The sequence below is a fragment of the Dromaius novaehollandiae genome, chromosome 5 (genome assembly GCF_036370855.1).
Source record: "Dromaius novaehollandiae isolate bDroNov1 chromosome 5, bDroNov1.hap1, whole genome shotgun sequence".
NCBI classification, from domain to species: Eukaryota; Metazoa; Chordata; class Aves; order Casuariiformes; family Dromaiidae; genus Dromaius; species Dromaius novaehollandiae.
The window spans coordinates 27,253,029-27,276,089 of NC_088102.1; the positions used below are offsets into that span (position 1 = coordinate 27,253,029).

A 23,061-nucleotide genomic window follows, 5' to 3' on the forward strand; every position below is an offset into this window, starting at 1 on the left:
AGGCACCATCCAGGCTCTGGAGGCTGGCTTGACTAAAAAGCAGTAGGGGAGAGGATAGAGCTCCACTCTACCTCACAGTCCTTCTCATGCCCAGCAAGGGCTCCCAGGCCCTAACTAGGCAGCAGGGTCAAGGTCTCTTGGCTGAGCCAGTCTTTCTCTTCCACACAGATATCAATGAATGCCTGATGCAGGGTCTGTGCAAAGACGCTGAGTGTGTGAACACCCGTGGCAGCTTCCGCTGCACCTGCAAACCTGGCACCATGCTGGACCCATCCCGCAGCCACTGTATCTGTAAGTGCTCCAGGGAAACCCCTAAGCTGGGAAGGGGTAGTTGCCCAAGGCCCTCCAGGTGTGAGCAGGACCCCACAGCTCATGAGCTGAGTGGAGGCTGCAGTATGCTTCATGCCTCTTGCAAGGGTGTGTGGGTGCCGGGGGAAACACTGCATGTCTGTAGACTGTCCTGTGTTTGTGTGCATGGGCACCTAGGTCCCTCTTCAGACAGGGCTCTTCTCCATGGGCCTCTCATGGTTTTCTGCTCCTGTTCACTGCAGAGCCCTGAAGGAACATGCCTGTGATGCAGTAGCAGAGGAGAAGAACAGCCTCCCTGTTTGACAGAGCTCCAGCAGGAGCTGAATTAGCTTGGGATTGACACAAGTGGGGGTAATGGCCTGATGACTGATTGCCCAGAGGGTTTTCTGTGATGAGGATGGGGCAGTTCTTAGGATAGGGTGGGAAGCACAGGCAAAGAGAGGCCTGAGGTGGAGAGGCTGAATGTCCTTTCTCTCTTTGGTCAGTGTAGAGCTTGACGTCAGGCTGACTCTGCCATTGTGTTTCAGCGGACAAGGCAGTGTCCATGGAGCAGGGGCTGTGTTATCGCTCAGTAGCCGGAGGTGTGTGCTCCTTCCCCCTCTCCCATCGAATCACCCAGCAGATCTGCTGCTGCAGCCGTGTTGGCAAGGGCTGGGGGAAGAACTGTGAGAAGTGCCCCATGCCTGGTTCAGGTGAGATGTGCCCACTTTGGCTTTGCCTTCTATGATTAGACTGGGGCTTGGGCTTGCTTGAACTAATGTTCTCTTCTAGCTCCTTGCCTACAGCCAGCCCACAGTGAGACAAGGGTTATACAGTCCAGGGAACAGTGCACAGACCAGGGTTTGAGCTCAGAGGTCTGTGAGACACAGCACTAGACCACGTACATGGCTGCAAGACCTGGAGCAGAGTGATGCAGAGGCAGACCTGTGATACAGGTACAGCAGTCCAGGGAGCAGACCTGAGTAATATCTGGCAGATACAGAAGTCCATGATAGGAAAACACTGTGCACCAGAGGGGGAACACAGCCATGTAGCCATGTCTGTGCCTAGCTTTGCTTGACAGCTCTTTCCATCTCACTCTGCCTCCCTTAAAATGAATGTTTCATCTACTGCTGGAGTGACAGCCAGGTTAAGAGGATGAGTTTAGCATCTCTCAGCATGTAGTGGGAAGGAGATAAAAGTGCAGAATTCCTTGGGGATGGGGAAGATCTGCGAGTGGTTTGTGCAGAGCATCTTGAGTGATGTGCAAAGCCCCCCGTGCCAGGGTACCAGGGGTTCACTTTTATCTGCTCCCTTGCTCGGCTTCAGCCTTCATGTGGCATCATCCCTCCCTAGCAGTACTGTCCCAGGGGATAGATGTAGTTTTTGGTGTCCAGGAAAGCTGACCAGAACCTGTTAGAGACCCACCCTGCACTGTAGGCCAATTCCTTCCACTTGAAGCATTCACCCAGCCCAGATGTGTTTCTGCCATGATTTAACCCATAGAAATCTCCAGAAGATGATAGGATGGGAGAAACTTACCTACATTCACATACAGACACTGTAGACCTGTTTGTTTTCACTCCTTCCTTCACTGTCCCACCTTCAAGTCTAGGTACTATGAGCCAGGTTTTAGATTTGTGGTCTGCATCAGCCTTTCCTTTTACCCCCTGCCCTCTAAAGCTTTGGCTTGATTTTCCCTCACAGAAGCCTTCAAGGAGATTTGCCCAGCAGGACACGGCTACACCTACTCTAGCTCTGATATCCGCCTGTCCATGAGAAAAGCAGAGGCAGAAGAGCTACCGCTCAGCTTGGAAGAGCAAGGGGAAAGCAGCAACTGGACATTAGATTGGGCAGGAAGAAGACAGCAACTGCAGGACAGCTTGCAGGGGAGCATCCTGGAGGCATTCCCTCATCCTGGCACCTCAACAGGAGAGGGTAGTGCGGGACCTAATGCTCAAAGCTGCTCCATTTGGGCCTATAGCAAGGAAGGGCAAATTCCCAGGGCCTGTCTTGTCTCCATGGCTGGATATCTAGCTGATAGGAGCTCTCTGCATGTATGTGCATATGCAAGATGTCTTTCAGTCCAACCAGTATCCCCAGGGCACTAGACACAAATCTCATCAAGCCTTTAGAGAGGAGGTTGAGTGTTCCAGGCTCCTGTGATCACATCTTTGCAGCTGGTGCTGGGTGGCCAGGCTGCCTCCACTTGGACCTTACATCTGTGTGGGAGCCTTGGCACTGCAGTCCTTAGGGCTTTGTCTGGTACACCCAGAGAAAAGTGTGACCGATGGCTTGTGCCAGCATCTGCTGGAGCAGAAGCTCTTGGGGTCTGTGAAGAGCTGGGAGAGGAGTCCTGGTGTGTTGGCTTTGGGAACAGGCTCTTACTGAGGAGAATGGGGGACTCAGAGGCAGTGTCTGGGAGGCGGGTGATGTTGGACCAGCCAGGACTCAGGAAGGATGGCAGACCATCTTGTCTTTACTCACCATGCACTGTTTCACTTTCCAGGTGAAGTTTCTCCTGCTGGACAGGTGAGTAAAGCTCATCTCACTAAGCCTGTGTATATCTGTGGTGGCATGATGGGCAGGAAGAGTGATGTATATCATACAAATAGATGATGGGGAGGTGTGAAATGTGATCAGAGACAGGAGACTAAGGAGCGCAAATAGCTGCTAGCTAAGGGAACAGAGTTTGAACTACAGACTCTTCCACCTCAACTAAGCTGCTGTGGCTGAAGTCACTGCACCATCAGGTACCCTGCCCTGTGCAGACCCCTACCCTGGAGTGTCTAACTGAGAAATCAGAATGTAAAATGGGATGCCAAGGTCCAGAGGAGCTGTGCTTTGTTCAGGACGATGTGCTCAGGATAACGTAGTCCTGCCATGTGCACCCAGTCACAGCAGCAACTCCTCCCATGGCAGTGTCTCAGAGTGCAAGAAGAGCTGGGAAGTGAATGGGGAAGTGTCTCTGGGAAATTGCCTCTCATCTGCATTCATGTGGGAAGAGACAGTCTTATGTTTCTGTCCGTCAGGGCCCTGCTGACACCACTCCAGATGCTGATGCCGCACATACCGGTAAGTGCCCAGCTGGCATGTGGTCATGGTGGTAGTGGGGAAGAGGTTTTGAGCTGCCTCCTCTGCATGGCACCAGCCAGTGCTGGGGAGGATGGGCTCCTGGCTGTTCTGGCTAAGGGTCAGTGCAGAAGGAGCCCTTGTTACACAGTGGGTGGATGATCGGAGATCTGTGGCTCTGGAGCAGCCGATGTGGGACTGTAGGGATGTGGGAACGTGGTCTCCAGCAGGCCATGCTAACTCTATAGGGAGTGACATAGATAGGTTTTTTTTTTTTTTAAATAACGAGATCGTGAGGTTTCTGCACCTGGGCCTGACACCACCCCTGCCTTTTCCTATAAGCTGTCTCAGGGCTGTGGGTGTTGGGATACCCAGTATGGGCAGGTCTTCTGCAGACACTTGTGCCTGGGATCCCAGACTGGAGCTCATGTCTTTCTTATTCTTCCTCAATCACCTCAGCAGAGAAAGAGGAGTCCCTGCATGCTCCCCCCATGCCTGGCACCAGTACCCCCCACACTGATGCAGCTCCAACACAGATGTCAGCACAAGGCTCAGGTGTGTGTCCACAGCTCTTGGAGATTTCCTTCCTCTGTGTGCCTGGAACTACAGGGAAACTGCCCTAAGCTCTGTACCGGGACTTTCTCCTTTCCCAGACCTCTTGTCTTCCCACATGCCCCGCTTGACTTCCCAAGAAAAAGTCCTTGGCATAACACCCTGGACTGTTGTCACTGCCCTACCCACCCTGTCCCAGCATGACCCTGACTGCTCCCAGCCTGGGAAAGACAGCTGGATGTAGGGAGATATGAGAGTGATCCTGTAAGGGGAGCAAAGAGTTTGGCTGTCTGTATCCTTCCCTGCCTGCAGTTCATTTGTCTGACACAGCATGGCAGTGACTCCCAGAGAAGGGGAATCATGCGCTTGCTCCAGTGGCTTTGGCACCATTCCCTCTGCAGCATAGTGTTGAGTCACTGGGAAGTCAGAGTGGAAGGGGAAGCATGTGGCTCCCAGGGGCGGGTTGTTTACTGCATGGATAACAAGAACTCTGTTGTTATAGGGTTGCCTAAGTGTCTGGGAGCGTGGCCTCCGCTCCTCTGTGTGGGGCTGGAGCACCTCTGGGAGAAGGCCTGGCGGAGGCACCTTGCTATGGAATGTGCCTCCATCAATAGCCTTTTGTTTGAGGTTGGTCTGGCTGTGGGCCTGGCTGAGCACTGAGGGGTGTGCAGTGTCACTGCTGGCCTTCTCCTGTACCCCCTTGCTTCCCCACCACTGGCTGTCCCCTGTTCAATGGGGCAAGAAGGACCCAAGAAGGAGCCCCTCTGAATGTGCCATGCTCTGCCACCAGCTATCCTCTGGGGCCTCTTGCCTGTGTGAGTCTGGCTGGTTTCATAACAGCATCTTGTGGGTCTGGGGCTCAGCTATGCAGGGGACTGGGGCATCCCAGCTCAACTCAGGGCCAGAGGAGGTGGCAGGGTCTGCATTTGAGAATGCTGTGTCCTCTCTACAGCCCCATGGACACAGGCTGCCTGAAGGTTAGAGGAGCAAGCCGAGCCTGCTCCATTACTGTCCAAGAAGAGAACATGGAGACAGCAATCTCCCAGGAGTGTTAGTGGGGACACAAGACACAGACCTTGGACTTCCTGCACCCTTTCAGTGCTGCTCCCAACCTCATGCTTTCTCCACCCCAGGGACCAGTAGCTGTGCCTCTTCACCCCTCTCCTGTGGAGCAGGCACTTGTGTGCTCACCCTGGATGGATACAGCTGCTTGTGTCACCCGGGCTATCAGTTGCACCCCAGCCGCCTCAACTGCATTGGTACGTTTTTACCTTTTTTGTTTCGAGAGATGAGCAGGGAGATGTGGGGCATCACAGCCCCACACCAGAGTGTGGCAGGCAGGTTGGCATGTGAGGCACTAAGAGTTCAGGGCAGTGCTGACCTTCAGCTCTCTCTTGTAGAGATTTCCCAGTAGGGGAGAGGAGCCAGCCACCTGTGTCACGTAATCAGTCCTGGGGCCAGAGGATACCTGCTCTGACCAGCTTCCCCAGCCTTTGTGCTCAGGGGAGGTTCAAAGAGCAGGCCCTCAGCGCTCTCAGGGTGCTTGCTAGGGCTCAAGAGACACTTTGGTCATGCAGACTCCCTGAGGGAAGTTTTGCTGGCATCTCTACTGGGCCTCTGCCAACCCTGTGCCCCACAGAGTTCAGGCCTGGAGGGAGGGTCAGCAGGGAGCTGCTAATGGTGACTGCCTTTCTTGCCTGAGCCCAGATGAAGATGAATGTCTGAAGGATCCTTGTGCTGGAAAAGGTCACTGTATCAATAATGTGGGCTCCTATGTGTGCCTCTGTTACTCTGGGTACACCTTGATCATCTCGGAGAAAAAGCAGACCTGTCAGGGTAAGTGATATGCCATCTGGCCCCAGGGCTGCCACCACCACTAGGGTGAGGGAGAAGCTTTTTCTGAAAGGCCCTATCAGTTGGACCTTTCCAGACTCATCCTTCACGTGATTCTCCCTCTCTTGCTCTCTCTCATGTGCACACATATATACACACGTGCACATGCTCCTTTCTTGCAGATCTGCCCTGGGAGAGTCTGATCCACAGGGATCACTCTCTCCTGCTGACTCAGGGACAGGACCCTGTCGTGGAAGATGGCAATCAGCAAAGACCCCCTTAGAAATCTCAATGAGCTCTGTTCTGCCCTAGGCAGGACTCCTCAGCTTATATGTAGACATATTCCATTGCCTTTTGCTGAGGTTTTGTGGGGAGTGAGTGGCAAGGGGAAGGGAGGTCACCAGAGTGTAGCTGCTTGCTGGGGTGAAGGAAAGCTCTTTGCTTTGTTACTGCTCTACATTTGTCATCAGCTGGAATTTAGGCTGAGCAAGAGGAAAGGCCTTGCTCCATCTGATTGAGGCACATGGAGGCCAGGCCCATGGGGATAATGGGCAGGAGCCTGCAATGCCAGTCCTGATCACTGGTATAATGGCGGGGGGGAGGGGATCTGAGGATGGATTGGGATGGGAATGGAGGAGAGTCCTCGCATGGTGCATCCCTGGAGAGAGCCTGCTGCAGGTGGAGCAGTTCATCTCCTGTACCCAGCCTTCCCTGCTCTGGAAGGGGAAGACTTCAGGACTGTTTCCCTGTGTGTTGCCAGATCGAGATGAATGTGATCAGCCCTCTGCATGCCCTGGGCAGCAATGCATCAACACTCCTGGCTCATACCACTGCGAGTGCAAGGAGGGCTTTGTCATGAACCCCAGAGGACAGTGTGAAGGTGAAGCTTGCTGCTCCCTCTCCTTCTGCCCCTCCAACTCAGCTCTGTGCAGAGCTGAATACCTCCTTCCCCCACTGCTTGGTTGCTCCTCCTGGAGAGGAAGATGGATCCACCCATTCTTGCCTGCCTTGTGCCTCCTGTGACAGCTACCTGTCCCCTCCCTGCCCTGCAGGAGTGACAGGCTTTCCTGGGCTGGGAGAGGAGAGCTCCGTTTAGATCCTCTCCTGTTTCCCCACAAAGAGTTCTGCAGCCTGTGCTGGCTTACCAGTCTGGGAAGAGATGGCTGTGCATTTTAGTGCCAGGTTGACTCTGTCACCATACCCCTGTGCTGCCCAGTGCATTGAAGGGAGAGCAGGCTGCAGAGACTCATGCCACCTATCTCCACAACATCCTATTCACTTGATATGACCTGGGCCTTTCAGAGCATTTGACCTTGTGAACATATGATCTGCCTGATCAAAGATCCCTCTTTCTCAGTAGCTTTTTTCCAACAGGGGGTGGGAGCATATTTAAGGGTACAGTGTAGAAGTTAGGGTGTACACAGAATGCTCTTGTCCCACACACAGCCTCCAGGAAGCACTGGCTTTAAGGACTTCATGAGCAGGGGACTCCATCCTAGTCATAGTTTTGCAAGTCTCTGGTGAAATGACCCTGCACAGATGTTGTCTGATCCTCTCTTCACCTATAAACATTTCTGGTCTTGATGTCCTGTGGCAGTGAGTTGCACTGCTGAACTATGTCAGCCCTCAAGGGTAGGTGTAGGTTCCCAGATGATAAGTGGGACTAACAAATATTGTTCAAGCCCTGACAAACTCAGCACCCCTGTCCTTGGGAATCACTGTCTTGAAGGGGGACTCAGGTTCCAGCTGCAGGGGACATTCTGGAGACACCTGCACTGTACGTCTTTTGGAGCCTGAAAGGAGTGTGTTTTTTTGGCAGATATCAACGAGTGTGTGGACCCTAGCCCTTGCCCCAGTGGGAAGTGTATCAATACCCTAGGGTCCTACAAGTGTGTGAGCTGTCCAGATGGTTATCGGCCCAGGAACGGGAGATGCATTGGTGAGGAACTTGGGTAATCTCAGCAAAGCACCCTGTGCCCTCATGGCAGTGCTATGTGCAAGTTTCAAACAGAGTGGGGGGCAAGTGCAGCACATTTTTCTAGGGGACTGACAGTGTTTGTGGCCAGAGCACAGCACTCTTGTGGTTTGGGCTGTGGGGATGGCCCAGGGTGCCTCTGAGCACCCTTGCCATGCTGTATTGCCCTTTGTTATGTCACGTAGATGTGGACGAGTGCCTTGTGGAGGGGACCTGTGCTCATGGACAGTGTGTCAACCTGGACGGCTCCTTCCGTTGTTCCTGCTGCCAGGGCTATGAGGTGGCACTTGATGGGAAGAGTTGCCAAGGTACTGGGGAGCTCTTAGTTTAGACTCATCACCCTCGGAAGTGTCATGCACCCAACACAGAGCTTTTCTTGGGCTCTTCTTGAGTGCTTGATTCTGCTGCCAATAATTAGTCCTGAGCCTCTGGCCCCAGTGTTGGCCTGTACCCTCAGCGCAGCTGCTCCTGGTCCCCCTGTTCATGGTTTCTCTCTATCCTTCCCACCCATCCCACTCTCACTTGTGTGTTTATGCAGACATCGACGAGTGTACAGCAGAGGCTGCCTGTCCCTCTGGACTCTGCCTCAACACCGAGGGCTCCTACTCCTGTGTGGCTTGTGATTCTGGCTATGCCGTCTCCAGAGATGGCAGCACATGTGAAGGTATCCTATTCCCAGGGGCAGAGGAATGGGTGCTGGGGGCAGTGAATTCCCAGGAAAGGGAAGGACATAACCAGAGCTGGGTTATTGGTGGGGCCTGAAGATTTCTATAGCCTCACAATCCTTCCTTCTCCAGCTCTTTACTGTTGTTCAAGGGCTCTGCTGTGCCAGATATGTGTGGTAGAAAGTTAATACAAGTATGGATCTGTGTTGTTTGCATTGCTCAGACATGAAAGAGACCCATGTGAGAGAGCCCAATGTTCCAACCCTACAGCTTGACTGCCTCAGCACAGACAAAAACTCTCTCTCTCCCTGGCTGCTGGGCCCCAGGGTATGTCCTGGGCCATCATTAGAGTTAGCTCAAGGCAGATTCCTTATTTGGGGCAAGAGAAGGAAGAGGGCAGAGCTGGCAAAGCTATTCGGTTAAAGATTGTCCCATGGACTGAGAATTTCTCTCTAGAGAGCCACAGGACTCTGCAGCCTGCACATAGGTGGCAGACAGCCTCCTGGAGAAGTTTGCCTTTGACGTGAATCTCAGAAGTCCCCCCTGCATGGAGGCCTGCAATAGGATAAAAGAGGGTGGTTCCCCCCTCTCTTTTCCTCTGTATTGGTATCTGAGAAATCCAGTGTGAAATGTCACTTTCCATCTGATTTTTGGGTGAGATGGAAGAACCATGGTTTCACAGAATCACAGAGCAGCTGGGATTCCAGGGAACCTCTAGAGATCATCTGATCCAACCTCCCTGCTCCAGCAAGCTCAGCTAGAGCAGGTTGTCCAAGACCTTGTCCAGCTGGGTTTTGAATGTCCCTGAGGTTGGAGACTCCACAACCTCTCTGGGCAACTTATTCCGGTGTTCAACCGCCCTCACAGTGAAGAAGCATTTTCTTGTGTTCAAGTGGAATTTCCTGTGTTTCAGCTGTGCCTGGATTTGGTCCCTTCTGTCTGCCCTCCCCCTTTTCCAGGACTCCACATGACTGCCTTTTCAGCCACCTTGCCCTGGCTGTGTCACAAGGGCTCCTTATCAGGATTTGGTGCTGTTTGGGTCACAATGACCCAATGGCAGGATGGCATGTTCTTCCCTGCCTCAGCTGGTGGCCTTGTCTCAGGATCTGGGTTTTGTATTTGAAGAATGATAAGGGTTTCATGATAGTTTGGGGATAAATAAACTAGGTTATGGTTCATCTCCAAAAGGGTGCAAGAGCATCCCTGCTGCTTGCAGCCCTTCAAAACTGAGCAGTTGGGCACTATCCTGCCCTGAGGTGGTAGGGAACAATGATCATTTATGCTTATAGCATTCTCAGTGCTCTGCAGAGAGGAAGAGAAGCTCCCTGCCTTGAGTGCCAGTCTCAGTGCTTTAGCTCCTGGCAGGAGAGAATGGTAGAGCAGGACCTTCTCCACCAGCATGTCTTCTGCTGTCTGAACACCAGCCTTACAGGGAAGTACCTCCTTCCTTCTGCCTTGCACATGGTTTCTGGAAAGAAGGGCAAAGCCCTTTTAGGTAACTGTCCTGCAGAAGGTGGGAGTGAGGAACATCATTGCTGCTTTGAGGCTGAGTGTGGAGACTTGCCTTCTGCCCTTGCCCCCTGCACAAATGCACCATGGGCTCTACAGGAAACTGCAGCCTGCTGGCATTGCACAGCCCTCCATTAGAGGGAAGGCATCAACTCTGTCCTCTGTTGTGAGCAAAAACTTCAGAGTATCAGCAGTCTCTGGCTAAGGCCTGGGGGGAGCTGGTGTGAGAGGATTTGCGGGAGGCTCTGCAACTGAGTAGGAGCTGATATAGGCCCCTGCCTTTACATAGAAAGGCATCATAGGCAAGTCTGGCAGGTAGGAAAACAGAGCCAGAGAAGGTGTTGCTGATGCTGGGTTGCTGCATTGATGTCTGCTCTTGTGCAGTTGACTGAAGAGAAGGTTTGTCAGCAGCTATGGCTCTGCACGGGGCTTTTGGTGATCATGGCAGCCAGAGCAGAGCTCCAGTGGAAGTGAATACTGGAGCTAGCACCCTCTGAGTTTGTCTGTGAGTGCTTGGCTCAGGGCTGGGATCCAGTTCATCCAAGTGCCTCAGGGTGCATGTGTGGGGGTGTGTGTGTGGGGGTGGGGGGGTGGGGGTGTAAAAGGCCTGGGCTGACTCTTCACATCTCATCAACATGGAGTCTCTGCCCTCCTCTGTGATGGGCAAACTGAGCCTGCCTTGCTGGGTGATGGCTGTGCTGGGTGGGGATCTTTGCCAGTAGTGGCTGCAGCTGAGGCCTCACTCTGTGCTGTGACATTCTGTTTGGGCAGACGTGAATGAGTGTGAAGATCCTGCCATTCAGTGTGTGGGGGGAGAGTGCAGGAACACTCCAGGCTCCTATCAGTGCCACTGCCAGGCTGGCTTCGAGCTCATCAACGGCACCATGTGTGAAGGTACAAGTCGCATCCCTATAACCCTCTGAGTCCCCAACATTCAGCATCCCCATGGATCCCCCTTTTCTCTTGGCAGAGAAGATGCCAGTACCACAGTAGGTGGTGCCACCATGCTGGGCACACCCCTAGGGTGGCCAAACACAAGGTTAGCATGAATGGGGAAGAGTCTCTTTTTCTCAATGGCAAGAAAGCCGAGGGGGTCAGGAGCACTGGAGAGCTGCCTCTAAGGGACTGGAGGGGAGGATCCATGTGGCTTGGGGAAGGGATGTTTCCCAGAGCTTAGTGCTTGGCTTTGATTCTTCTCCCTCTGCAGATGTGAATGAGTGCCTGAACAGTGAGATCTGCAGCCCCAACGGTGAGTGTCTCAACAGTCATGGATCCTACTTCTGCATTTGTGCTTCTGGCTTCTCAAATGCGGCTGGTGGAGTCACCTGCCAAGGTGAGCTGGCAAATGGAAGAGATATACCTCAGGTCCTGCCCTTCACCCCCTCCCATGCTGCAAGAGCCAAGCTGACAATTTTTCCTGCTCTTGCAGATGTGGATGAATGTGCAGACAAGTCCCGGTGCTTGCAAGGCCAGTGCCTGAACACAGAAGGCTCCTACAGGTGTCTGTGTGAGAATGGGTTCAAGCACTCCCAGGAGACTGATGACTGCGTAGGTGAGAGCTCGTCCTGGGGGAGATCAAACCCCTGGGACACAGAGGGAAGGATGTAACCTCTGGCCGGTGCAGGGATGGAGCATTCTGGTTCCTAATGCCCAAAGTTGCTGATGGCTTCTAAAGAGGGGTAGCTCAGAAGCTAAGGATCGCTGGCAAATTGAACCTGGTTGACGCTCTGCAGTAGGCTAGCAGGGTCCTTATTTGACTGTCCTTGTCCCTTTGCACTCCTCTTTGTGAACTTCTTGGTGCTGGCCTGCAGACGTGGATGAGTGTAAAGAATATGGAGATGCCATCTGTGGTGCATGGAGGTGCCAGAACAGCCTGGGCTCCTACCGTTGTATCATGGGCTGCCAGCCCGGTTTCCACTGGACCCCCCTGGGTGACTGCATTGGTGAGTATAGCCCTGAGTGTCCCTGTCCTCCTCCTGGCAGGGACAAGGTGGCTGCAGGACATCTCTGCCAGGGGTGTGGGGGGAGGAGACAGAGGAGGAAGCATGTGGCCAGTGGGGAGACAGATAATGCTGAGAGCTTGTTTTCCTGGCTGAGCTGCCTGCTAATGTCTAGACTTCTCTCTTCCTGGCATCTGGAACAGACACTGCATTGTGTTGCTTTCCCTCTCAGGGACAGTCCTGTGCAGGTTACAGCCTTTCCAGGGCTGGGGCTGGATTGCAGCCCCCCATAAGCTGTGCTTGCTGAATCTACTGCCTGTGCCAGTCACTTGATGGGGTGGGTGAGGGGAAATGCTGCTGGTACCACAGTGTGTTAGGCTGTGGGGGCGGGGGGTCTGGGTTTGGAGTTCAGGCTCCAGCGCCAAGCAAAGGGAGAAGAGCAAAGGGGTTTCTGCGGTTTTCAAGGCTCCCTGTAGCTCGGGAAAAGCCGTGGTGAGGAGGAGCTGCTGCCAACCACTGGGCTCAAGGCTGTGCCAGCACTCAGAGCATATGGAGCTGCTCCTGGCTTTGGAAGCAGCAAGTTGCAGGCAGGTGGCTGTCCTAGCTGCTCCAGGGAGATCTCCCTGATATAGTGGCAGGACGGGAGCGAGGTGCAGCCAGAGGACTGTAGACAGAGGACTCGGTCACAACTGTCCAACCCCTCTTGGCTGGAGCAAGGCAGAGATCACTCTCTGGCTTTGTGGCACATGGAGAAGGACCTAGCTCAGCATGGTCAGAGGCAGGATGGCATCATCCTAGATCTATCTGCTCACCCCCACCCCTGTGCAATTGCCCTGCACACTTCAGGTGTAACCATGTATCTGCTACTGATGTGAGGCTGTAGGAACCAGGCTCTGTGTCCCTTTACACCTCTGCAAGGACCTCTGCTACCCTCAGTTGCCACTTCCAGCCGCCTCCTGCACTTCCCTTCCATCTCCTGTTCCCACCCTGATCCAGTCCCACTATCCATTTGGCCTCTCTGCAGCCCTGGGTGTTGCCGGAAGCTGCTCTAACACACATAGTAATGATAAGGGAGTGAGCAGGGCAACTAGGCCCAATCCCTCACACCAAGGTAATGCCTGCCCTGTTCCCTGTGCCCCAGGGTCAGAGCAGAAGTGGATGGGCTGGAGGAGTCCCTCGGAAAAGGTGGTTTCTAGGGTGATTCCTGCTCTCCCCTCTCCTGCAGACATAGATGAATGTGCCAATGAGACGCTGTGTGGGAGCCATGGCTTCTGTGAGAACTCGGATGGCTCCTTCCGCTGCCTCTGTGACCGTGGCTATGAGAGCTCACCCTCCGGGCACTACTGCATCGGTGAGAGCCACTTGCTTGGGGCCCTGTCCCCCATGATCGCTCTGTGGATCAGCGAAGATCAGTGTGTATCAGTGAAGCTATTGGTGGATGCTTGGCCAGTGTGGCCAAGTGTGGTCAGCTCCACAGCCCTCACAGAGCAGGGACTCCAGCATATGACTGCTCCCAGGGCATGGGCAGTGTCTGTGTCCAGGCATGGAGAATCCCAGACACAGACAAGGCAGTCCTTGGGGGCAGAAGCTGTCCCGTCCTGTTTCCATAACACACCAGACCCTTAGAACTGCAGAGGAATGGGGCTTCATGAAAGAGTAGGTGGCCTTCCTGTGGATATGGAGCCCTTTTCTGTGCAGGTGGAAGGAAGCTGCTTGGTGTCTGGAGACTCCAAAGGTGCTAGAGAGGTCTTTTAATGGGTACCTAGGGAGAATGGGCAGGACTGAATATAAGGAGAAACTTTTTCACCATGAAGACAATCAAGCAGTGGCACAGATGTCCAGAGAGGTCATGAGTCTCCATCCTTGGAGTTTTTCAAGACCTGACTGGGTAAAATCCTGAGTAACCTGTTTTGACCTCATTGCTGACCCTGCTTTGAGCAGGAGGTTGGACTAGAGACCTACAGGGGTCCCTTCCAACCTGAATGATCCTATGATCCTATGACTCAGAGCAGCTGGAGTTCAGGCTCCCTGCATCCGCTGGGAGCAGGGCAAGATGCACTTGCCAGTCTTGTGTCTAGTCACAGTGTTAACAGAGCTCCCAGCTCTTCCCCCATGGGTTCCATCTCCTTGTTGGTGGGTGACCTGATACTGCAGACCATACAGAGACTGTCCATGCTGAGACAGGGTTCTCCAGTGCACAGAGCAGCCATGCTCTCCCACTCTTGTTCTGTGAGCAGACACCCATCACTGCCCCTTGCTTTGCAGATGTGAATGAGTGTGAGCTGATGGTGGCTGTGTGCGGGACTGCACTCTGTGAGAACGTGGAGGGATCATTTCTATGCCTGTGCCCCAGTGACCATGAGGAGTACAACACAGAGGCTGGGGAGTGCCAGCCACGAGCAGCCATGGGTGAGATGCAGCTAGGGCAGGAGCACAGCAGCCCTATTTGGAGTGAGATACAGCTGGGGACGTCACAGGGAGCTGCCAGGGCTGCACAAGGCCACTCAGGCATGGGTGAGTTTTCTTCTGGGAAGAAGGACCCAAGGAGGTGGGGATCTGGGAAGGCCAGGTTGCCAGTGATGGGTCTGCTCTGGGACCTCCTGTGTATGGGATGCTGTAGTGGGGTACTGAGGACCCCATCCCATCCCTACTCTGCTGTGCCCTAGAGAGCCCTGAGAGACGCGCAGCTCATCTCCCTGGCAGCATGGAGCACAAGCAGTGTTACTACCACATCAGTGATGTTAGCCTGTGTGATAGTGTCCTGGCCAAGAACATCACCAAAGAAGAGTGCTGCTGTACTGTGGGGGCAGCCTGGGGTGACAGCTGTGAGACGTACCCCTGCCCCATCTTGGGCACAGGTAGGACTGTGGCCTCACCACTCCCTTTCCAAGCCCAGGCAGGGCCAGTGCTCTGCCTGTCAGCTCCCAGTTGGGTTGCACTAATGAGCTGTTTGCTTTTTTCCCATCTCCCCTTGGCATATGCCTCCTGGCCAGTGGAGTATGAAGAGATCTGCCCTCTTGGGAAGGGTTATGTTCCCCAGGAAGACTTGCTCTTAGGAGAAGTCTCTTTCACAGGTACTAGCACCATTTTCTCTTCTTTCTTCCAGGGGAGAGTGGTGGGAGTGGGGAAAGCCCTGCAAGGAGATGGATTCACAGAACTATCTTCCCAGGGTGGTGGCAGGGAATGCTGACATCCTGCTCAAAGAAATGGCTGCTTCCCTCCATCCAGAGAAATCACAGATTCTCAGTATCACTGAGCCAGTAGTGCCCCTTCTGCCAGTCCTGCCTCACTGCTGGCAAGGATTCTTTCTCGGTAGAAATCTCCCATGCGCATTTCAAATGAGAGTTGGGGTCCGGTAAGACACACTGCCCTTCCGGTTGCTGATCTGAATCCCGTAGTGGGTGGCTGGCTCTGAGACACTTTACCTCCAGGAGTCTCTGTTCTCCACCTTCCAGAAATATGTTTGCACCTGTGGGTGCTTCCCCATCTGCTTGCAGGCATAAGGCAGGTGGAAGAGGAGGAGGGCTCACTTTGGGGTCCACTGGTGGTCCAGGCTAAGATGCTGTGCTGGCTTTCTGCAGACACAGCGTCCAGCATGCCCTGCTTCCACAGCTCTGGTCCCTGAGAATCTCTCTCTCCCTCCATCTCTTTCTCAGATATGGATGAGTGTGAGATATTCGGCTCTGAATTCTGCCGCAATGGACAGTGTTTGAACACGGTGCCAGGCTACAAGTGCTTCTGCCGTACAGGCTATATCTATGACTCTAGCAGGCTCGAGTGTGTTGGTAAGATGCCCCCAAAGAGCAGAAGGGGCCCACACTATGTGAGAAGGGTCAGCAGTGCTGCTGCATTCTTTGTTGTTCCTGCTGTCTGTGTTATAGGGCCAGGTCTGGCTAACAGCCTCCTGGGACCTTCCTAGAAGTGGCAGAGACCCCCAGGGTCCTCATTTTGGCAGGGGTAAGGCCCTGTTGCCCATGCTTGCCAGCCTAAAAAGTTGCTCTGTCCTTGTCCATCGACAGATCAGGATGAGTGTCAGAATGAAGTGTACTGCATCAATGGTGAGTGTCTGAACACAGCCGGCTCCTACCACTGCTTCTGTAGCCTCCCCCTTGTGCTGGATGCAACCGGCAATCGCTGTGTGAACCTCTCTAGCAGGGCAGGTAAGACTAAGTCCCTCGTATCAACCTACCTTTACCCGAAACATCTCACCCTGCAGCTGAGTGCCTGCAGAGATGTGTCCAACCCTAGGGGCTGCCGATGAGGGAGCAGTAGGTTGGGGCTCAGTGTCAGGCTGAAGGGTGTGAGCACCAGGCCCAGTCTGGAGCCCAGGACAGTCAGGGCAGGATATGGGGCACATGTTTGTCTCTATCCAGACATGGGAGATTGCACCTTCCTTGCACCTTCCAGCATCCTTTGCTTGTGTCACTCTCAGATGCCCTGGATGAGTACGAAATCCACTTGGATGTCTGCTGGCAGACCGTCTCTGACTATATCTGCCAAGACCTGCTGCATGAGGAGCAGACCACGTACACAGAATGCTGCTGTCGGCTTGGTGAAGCCTGGGGTCAGAACTGCGCACTCTGCCCGCACAGGTCATCCGGTGAGCATGCACAGGCATGGGCCATCAGCCACATGGCAGAGGTGGGGACAAGCTAGGCTGTGGCTGGTTGTGCCACCCGTGTTTGGCCATGTATCGCTGCAGCTATGGCTCCTCTCGTTTTCCTCATTGCCAAAGCCATCCCAAGGACTGAGTGAGCTCCCCTGCCTCTCCAGGGGCTGAGGTGCAACAGTGGGGTGGGATATAGCTGAAAACTGTTTTGAAATGAGTCCAAGGTGTTTGAGAGGAGAGTGGGTCTATGCTCCATCCTGCTCCACTCCAGGCCTCCCAAAACCCAGTCCTGCTCAACTTAGAAGTGTGGCAGTGCCTGGGAGGTGAGCACACTGGGAGTCTGGGTTCAGCATTCAAGGACTCCCTGGCCCCAGACAGGAGCTGGTCTCCTCAGAGAAGGGGTCCCCATCAGCAAAGATGCAGCTTTGAAGCCTTTTCCTACTGAATGTAGGCCTGGATTTACTCACCTAGTGTGGACATACCCTTGTCAGCTGTAGGTGACCTGCCTCTCTTGAGCCAGGCTTCGCTGACCCTTTTTCTCTCATGGTTTGTAGCTGATTTTTCTTTCCTGTGTAATGGGGCCAGTGAAGATAGTGAGAGAGAGGCTGATCTCCGAGAAAGGCCTAGGTATGAGTATGGACCGAGTTTGGAAGATTCCCACTATGGCCTTACCAGTCCAGATATAGGACCCTATTACAATTACTTGGAGTCTGAGTATGGAAACCCTGATGCTGGTTCACCTCGGAGAGAACCGAACAACGAGTTTCGTGGCAGCCCTCTTCACCATGGCCCAGTGCAGCCCCTGCCCCGCTACCTGCCCAGCCAAACTGGTGAGTACTGGGAGACACAGACTGGTGCCTTCCAATGCAGCGCGTATCCATGGAACTGCCTGGCAGGTCCCACCCTAGCCTGGTGCTCCAGGTTTGCAGCAAGCTCTCTCTCCCTGCTGCGCTTCCAGTTGCTCTGAGTTTGTTCTAGCCTCACCAGCACCATCCCACCACTTGCCTGGCATCCCTTCTGTGGGCTGGAGGAAGGTCACCCAGCTCTGACACCACCTTGACACCCTACAGGCCGCTATGAGGGCTTCGAGGGGCTGCAGGCTGAAGAGTGTGGGATTCTCAATGGCTGCGAGAATGGACGCTGTGTGCGCGTCAGGGAGGGCTACACCTGTGACTGCTTTGATGGCTTCCAACTGGACATGACCCGCATGGCCTGCGTGGGTGAGTGGCTGCAGGGGCAGAGAGCATATCAGCCCCAGAGGGGGTGCAGGGCCTTCTCTGCTTCCTCGTCCCTTGAGCTGGGGCTCTGCAAGGCAACATGGTCTTGGCATCCCTTAGCTGCTGCCGCTCTCTGCTGGTGTTAGCTGGGACAGTTGTCAGAGGATCCAGAAAAAGTATTCCCCACTTTCCCTGGTGCTTCATTCCCTCAGAGCTGGGAAGAACTCCTAGTATTTCAGCCTACCTCTTTCCTGCTGACAGCTAAATCAGTGCATCTTAGTGCATTAGTGAACATGGGGAGCAGCTGATCACGCCCTTCTTCATAAAATTCTCTTGTACATGATCAGCCACTGTTACTATATCCCTGCTTACTCTTCTCTAAATTCACCAGTACTTTGCACCCTGACCTATGAGCCATGGTCTCTAAAGCTTCCTTATTCATCTTCTCTACACCCCTGCATTGTGTCTCCAACCTTCTCACAATGCAGCTCCTCCAGCCAGCCGAGGCCCTGGGCACTCAGCAGAGTGGACAAAGATCCTCTCATTCCAGATCCTTAGCCATGGCACTCACTGCAACTCCCAGCATACCTTTCTTTTGTGACACAATCATGCAACTTATTCATACAAAGCCTGTGGCCTCTACTTCCCCAAATGCTGCTGGGCGCAACAGCTGCCTAACCCATTATTCCCCATTCTGCATTTGTGCACTCTGTTTCCCTTTCCACGGTGCTTTGCACTTGTCTTTAGTGAATTTTGTCTGGTTGATTTTTTGGACTGTTTCTGTGCTTTATCAGAGTAAGTCTGAACTCTAGGTCTCCTCTCCAGAGTATTTACAATTTGAGGTCACACACACTTTTCATAAGCATGCAGACTCTTCTTTGTCCATGTTAATGACAATAGTGAATGGAGTAGGGGTCAGGACAGACCCCTGCAGACTCTATTTTAAATGACCTTTATTTGAGCAGCCAACTCTTGCTAATTATCTTTTGAGTGCAGCTTTGCAAGCCTTTATGCAATTGCTGTAATTTCATCTAGACCATATTTTCTTAGTCTGCTTGAGAGTGTCATGTGAGTGTGTGTTGAAATCCTTACCATGGCCAAGACATATCACACCCAGTTTTTCTCCCTTATCTGAGAGGCCAGTTGTTAGGTCAATGAAGGGAACCAGATTGGTTTAACATAATCAGGCCTTAACAGATCCACACTGGCTGCTTAATGACCCCAATGTCCTTTGGAGAGAGGGGAGTTATGACCTAATCACTCAGTGGTTAGATGTTGAAGTGAGTAGGGGTGAGTGGTCTGTAATTCTGGATTCTTCCTTCTTTGTCTTTGAAGATAGATACCCGGGTTACCTTTCCTCAAGTCTCTGGGACGTCCTTTATCCTCCATCTCAGAGGGAACCACTAACTTTTCAGGGACTGTTGTAACATTAAGTATTTGAAGATGAGTTTCAGCAGGCTTTTGATAATATGAATGCAACTATTTTACCTAACTAGTTTCTGAACCTGCCCATCACAACATTGCCTTTCCCTCCCACAGTCTGGCCTGTGCTCCTGTGCCATCATTTAAACACTTCAAACATGGTCCGCACTGTATTTGGTCCCTATGAACATTTTATGGCTGGAACAACATTTTGGCTGGAACAAAGCCTGTGTTAGCTATGCTAGCTGGCTCAGCATTGTCTGGCTTTTGTTTCCTCCTCCGATAAGGAGCAGACCTACATTTTTCCATTGTTTCCTGCTAATGTATTTATAGAGCCTTTTTCTGTTGCCATTTTGTGTCCTCTCCTAACTAGCAGTCATTTTACACTGGAGCCATTCTCATTTTTTTCCCTTCAGTTCCTCTATGATGGTGCTTAGTCACACACCTGTGTTTTTTACCTTGCTGACTTTAAAGTCAGGACTTTAAAGTGTTCCTGATGCTGCTGTATCTCTCCTCCATATGGGGCTACTTTGCCCTTGTCCCTCAGTACGGGCTGGCTCTGCCCAACTCTTCTGTCCCTTAGAGCAATATGGCTGTGTCCCCCCCACCCTCCGGGTGCACAGCTTTGAAAGCCACTGCCCTGTCTGAGCAAGCAGGTTCACTAGCTTGGTGCCACACACTGTTAGCAGCTCTACTGCTTCTGGCTTTCAGATGCTTTTGCTCTAAAATAGCCTTGTTCTATTCCTCCTCTTGATTTGGTGGTCCATAGCCAACCCAGCCATAACATCCTGCCTGCTCTTTCCCCTTTTACCTTTCCCTGGAGACACCAACAAGACTGCCTCCCACCACTTCCCAGCCTGCAGAGGCCCTCCGGAGAGCACCTCATAGACAGCCTTGCTGTGCTGAGGACCACTCTTGGATTTGCTCCCTAACATCTTTTCCTGCTTGGGCTTCTAAGCAAGCCTGTCCCATCTGTGCTGATGTTCTAGTTCTTCAGTTTATCCCAAGTTTGCAGTGCCAGTTCAGCCATTGCTTTGGTTGCATACTAAGGCTGCCTTACTGCCCAGTCTTTACATCTCACATATCTCCTTTTTTACTTCTTGTCCCTCCTGTCGCTGCTATAATTCCTCATGCCACACCTGCAGGTTTCGCTTCAAACCTTCCTCCCTAGTGCTGTGCTTCCCTTTCTTTGGCAGGTGGCTCCATCTGTGCAGAGCCCCAGCCATGCTAAAGTAACTTAAGGCCTCATGGGTGTGCTGAGCTGATGTCTGTCTCTGCTCGGTCTTTTGCTCTCACTTGAGTGAACTGATAAACCCATCAGCTGTCCCTCCATCCTTCACACTCCCTCCCTGAGTCTTGGAGTCACTGCCAGTCTGCTCAGGATGAGGCTGAAGGATGTGGTCAGAGGGCTCAGATCTACCTCACCAGAGGAGAATTTGGGGTCTGGGCAGGCATTTGAAGGTCCTATAGTTGCAAACAAGGACTCTGAGACAGACAGGGATGATCTGCCCAGCTGGTGGCCTCTCCACAAGTCGAGGTAGTTTAGGCACGGTGTCCTGGAAAGCTGCCTTTAGCAGAGCTAATCTTCTGCAGCCAGTGCAGCTGCACGTGGGTCTCCCCACTGTGAACAGCTGGCCCAGCGGCAGACCGGCTGGATGAGCACTTTGGCATAGTTTGCAGATTAATAAAACAACCCCTTGTTTGCACAGCGCAACGTTCCTTTGTGTTCTGGTCCTGGAGGTGATAATCAGCCTCTCAGGGTCACCATCATCTGCCTCTTCCAGCCTTGTCAGATCAGGAAAGGGCATTTTCCAGGGCTGGAATTGGCCTTTCTCCCAGATCTTATGCTGTAGCACAACTTATTAGCAGAGCAGAGGGAACGTCTGTGTTCATCTGGGTGGTCACCAGCTACATATCATGTTGAGGGGCACCTTATCTGGTGTGGATTTCTTGGGGGGGGGGGGGCTCTGTCTTATGCTGGGGGTGCAAAATGCTAGGAATGTCACACTTGGCGAGGGAGGGGGCTGAAGGGCCTCTGTGAGAGTGCTAAACAGAGTAGTGGGGCAAGAGTGGGGAGTGGGAGAGGGGTGCAGTTTGGTGTGATGGGTGCAGGAGGTTTGGGGGTCATGGTGGCAGCTTGAGGGTGCTGGGAGAGCATGGGGAAGCTTGGGGAGGCTGGGGAGAAGGCTATGGGACTGGCAGGGGCACGAGGAGATGCTGGCTGTGGGGCTGGGACTGCTTGCTGTGCGGGGGGGGGGGGAGGGGTGATCAGGGCATCCTCATAAAACCAGCTCACATCCCTTCTCCTTACAGACATTAATGAGTGTGAGGAGGTGAGCGGCCCTGAGCCTCTGTGCCAGGGTGGCACGTGCGAGAACACAGAGGGCTCCTATCGCTGCCGCTGCTCGCCGGGCTACGTGGCCCTGGCCCAGCCCCACCACTGTGTGCCCCAGACAGCCCAGAGCCCAGCGGCAGCATAGCTCTAGGAGAGCTGCAGGTGAGGGTGCTCCCTTCTGGCACTCTGCTCTTGTACCTGGGACCCAGCAGCATGGAGAAAGGCCCCTAGGGCTCTGGTTACTTCAAGGCCCTTCACTCTTTCCCCTCCAAAGCACACAGCTTCCCTGACACCTCTCTCCCAGTGGTGCCTGCGTGTGTACAGGCCAGGGCTGAGCTCCAAGCCTCTGCAGCCCCCCATCCTTCCTGGCCTGCTCACTACCAGCTCCTGCTTCTGCCACAGCAGAGTCCTCCCCAGCCTCCCCTTGCTTGGGCTGCGGTCTCCCAGCACCCCTTGCACCCCTTCCCACCACAGAGGTTTGCAGGGCACCTTCCCTTGCCACACAGACCTTGTCTCCTTCCCGCACTATGCAGAGAAATTTGGTTCATTCCCCCACCCCCCACAAAGTAAGCACCATTGCTGCACTGACCCAGCAACAAGCCTCATCCCCACCACGAGTGCTCAGCCCCTTGCTCCCCATGAAGCACCCTGCCCCAGGCCAGAGCATTGTGGGGGTCAACCCCAGCTTTCTAAAGCTGCTGCCTGACCTTGAGACATGGTCTGGAGGCCTGCTGGTTCCCCACAGCCACCTCTCCCTGCAGCCATCCTAGGCACATCCTCACCTCTGCACTTTGCCTTTGTGCCTTGTGCTGTCTGAGTGGGTGGGAGGGAGGGCAGTTCCAGTTTAGTTTCTGTAAAGTTGTTGGTGACTTTTTTTTAAGCGAGTCTGCTGGGAACTTCTGTCATGTTGTTAAATAAAACATTTATTTTGGGCCCTGTGGCTCAAGACACTGGGGCTTGTCAGGACTGTGTCTGCCTTCTTTCTGCCAAGTGGAAATGCCTCAGCTGTGGTACAAGAACCATGTCCTCTCAGGAGGTCCAGTCTGGCAAGGCCCATTTGCCAACGTAAGCTAATTCCTACCCCTCTCATGCTGACAACTAGTCTCCACTTGCTTCTGGATGAAAGGAGAGTACCTTGCCAGGCCAAATACTTGCTTATCTCCTTCAAGCCAATGCCAGCTGCAGGAGCCAACTCCAGCCCAGGCAGGCTCATAGCACATATGGCCCTCTCACACCCTGCCTCATTCATGTGCAAGGATGCCGCAGTTCAAGCATTACAGTCTCCACGTTCCCCTAGTTGGCAAGAGCCCTTGAGAAAGTCTGGGAGCTGCTTTACAGGTCTCAGGAGCTCTTGCTAGAATACAGACCTTTATCCATGCAGGAGGAAGCAGGGCAGTGTCAAAAATAATCATGTCTTTAGAGAGCTTCTGCACTGCTTCAGGCTAGTGCAGGACAAGCAAGGAAAGAGCACAGCCAGACACTGCCAGCTGGATGCTCCAGCAGTCAGAAGCAGGTACAGAAGTACACAGCTGCACAGAGGTCACCCACACCAAGGCCAGGATGTTTCAGGGAAAGCAAGGCCATCATCTGTGCCTTGAGCTGAGAAATAAGAGCAGCCTGACCCCAACTTGAAGATGTATGGTC

The 23,061-nt window shown here is 53.4% G+C and overlaps 1 protein-coding gene across 8 annotated transcripts in view; it reads left to right on the forward strand.

The window, feature by feature from the left end:
- Positions 1–22,372, forward strand: part of LTBP2 (latent transforming growth factor beta binding protein 2) — a 107,336-nt gene extending 84,964 nt beyond the window's left edge. For 3 of the 8 annotated variants that reach the window (XM_064512317.1, XM_064512318.1, XM_026120397.2), the window contains 26 exons: positions 169–291; positions 837–1,001; positions 1,996–2,226; positions 2,798–2,820; positions 3,321–3,363; positions 3,820–3,915; positions 5,046–5,171; positions 5,620–5,748; positions 6,506–6,625; positions 7,565–7,684; positions 7,906–8,028; positions 8,259–8,384; positions 10,666–10,788; positions 11,102–11,227; positions 11,324–11,446; positions 11,706–11,837; positions 13,060–13,185; positions 14,100–14,348; positions 14,501–14,692; positions 14,828–14,908; positions 15,491–15,619; positions 15,854–15,994; positions 16,267–16,434; positions 16,998–17,273; positions 17,514–17,663; positions 21,396–22,372. In XM_064512317.1, coding sequence (XP_064368387.1) covers positions 169–291; positions 837–1,001; positions 1,996–2,226; positions 2,798–2,820; positions 3,321–3,363; positions 3,820–3,915; positions 5,046–5,171; positions 5,620–5,748; positions 6,506–6,625; positions 7,565–7,684; positions 7,906–8,028; positions 8,259–8,384; positions 10,666–10,788; positions 11,102–11,227; positions 11,324–11,446; positions 11,706–11,837; positions 13,060–13,185; positions 14,100–14,348; positions 14,501–14,692; positions 14,828–14,908; positions 15,491–15,619; positions 15,854–15,994; positions 16,267–16,434; positions 16,998–17,273; positions 17,514–17,663; positions 21,396–21,562 — 3,608 coding nt within the window. In that variant the 3' untranslated portion in view covers positions 21,563–22,372. The remainder of the gene's footprint in view (positions 1–168; positions 292–836; positions 1,002–1,995; positions 2,227–2,797; positions 2,821–3,320; positions 3,364–3,819; positions 3,916–5,045; positions 5,172–5,619; positions 5,749–6,505; positions 6,626–7,564; positions 7,685–7,905; positions 8,029–8,258; positions 8,385–10,665; positions 10,789–11,101; positions 11,228–11,323; positions 11,447–11,705; positions 11,838–13,059; positions 13,186–14,099; positions 14,349–14,500; positions 14,693–14,827; positions 14,909–15,490; positions 15,620–15,853; positions 15,995–16,266; positions 16,435–16,997; positions 17,274–17,513; positions 17,664–21,395) is intronic. The other 5 variants (XM_064512315.1, XM_064512316.1, XM_026120399.2 and 2 more) reach the window with 5 other exon arrangements.
- Positions 22,373–23,061: the final 689 nt, after the last annotated feature.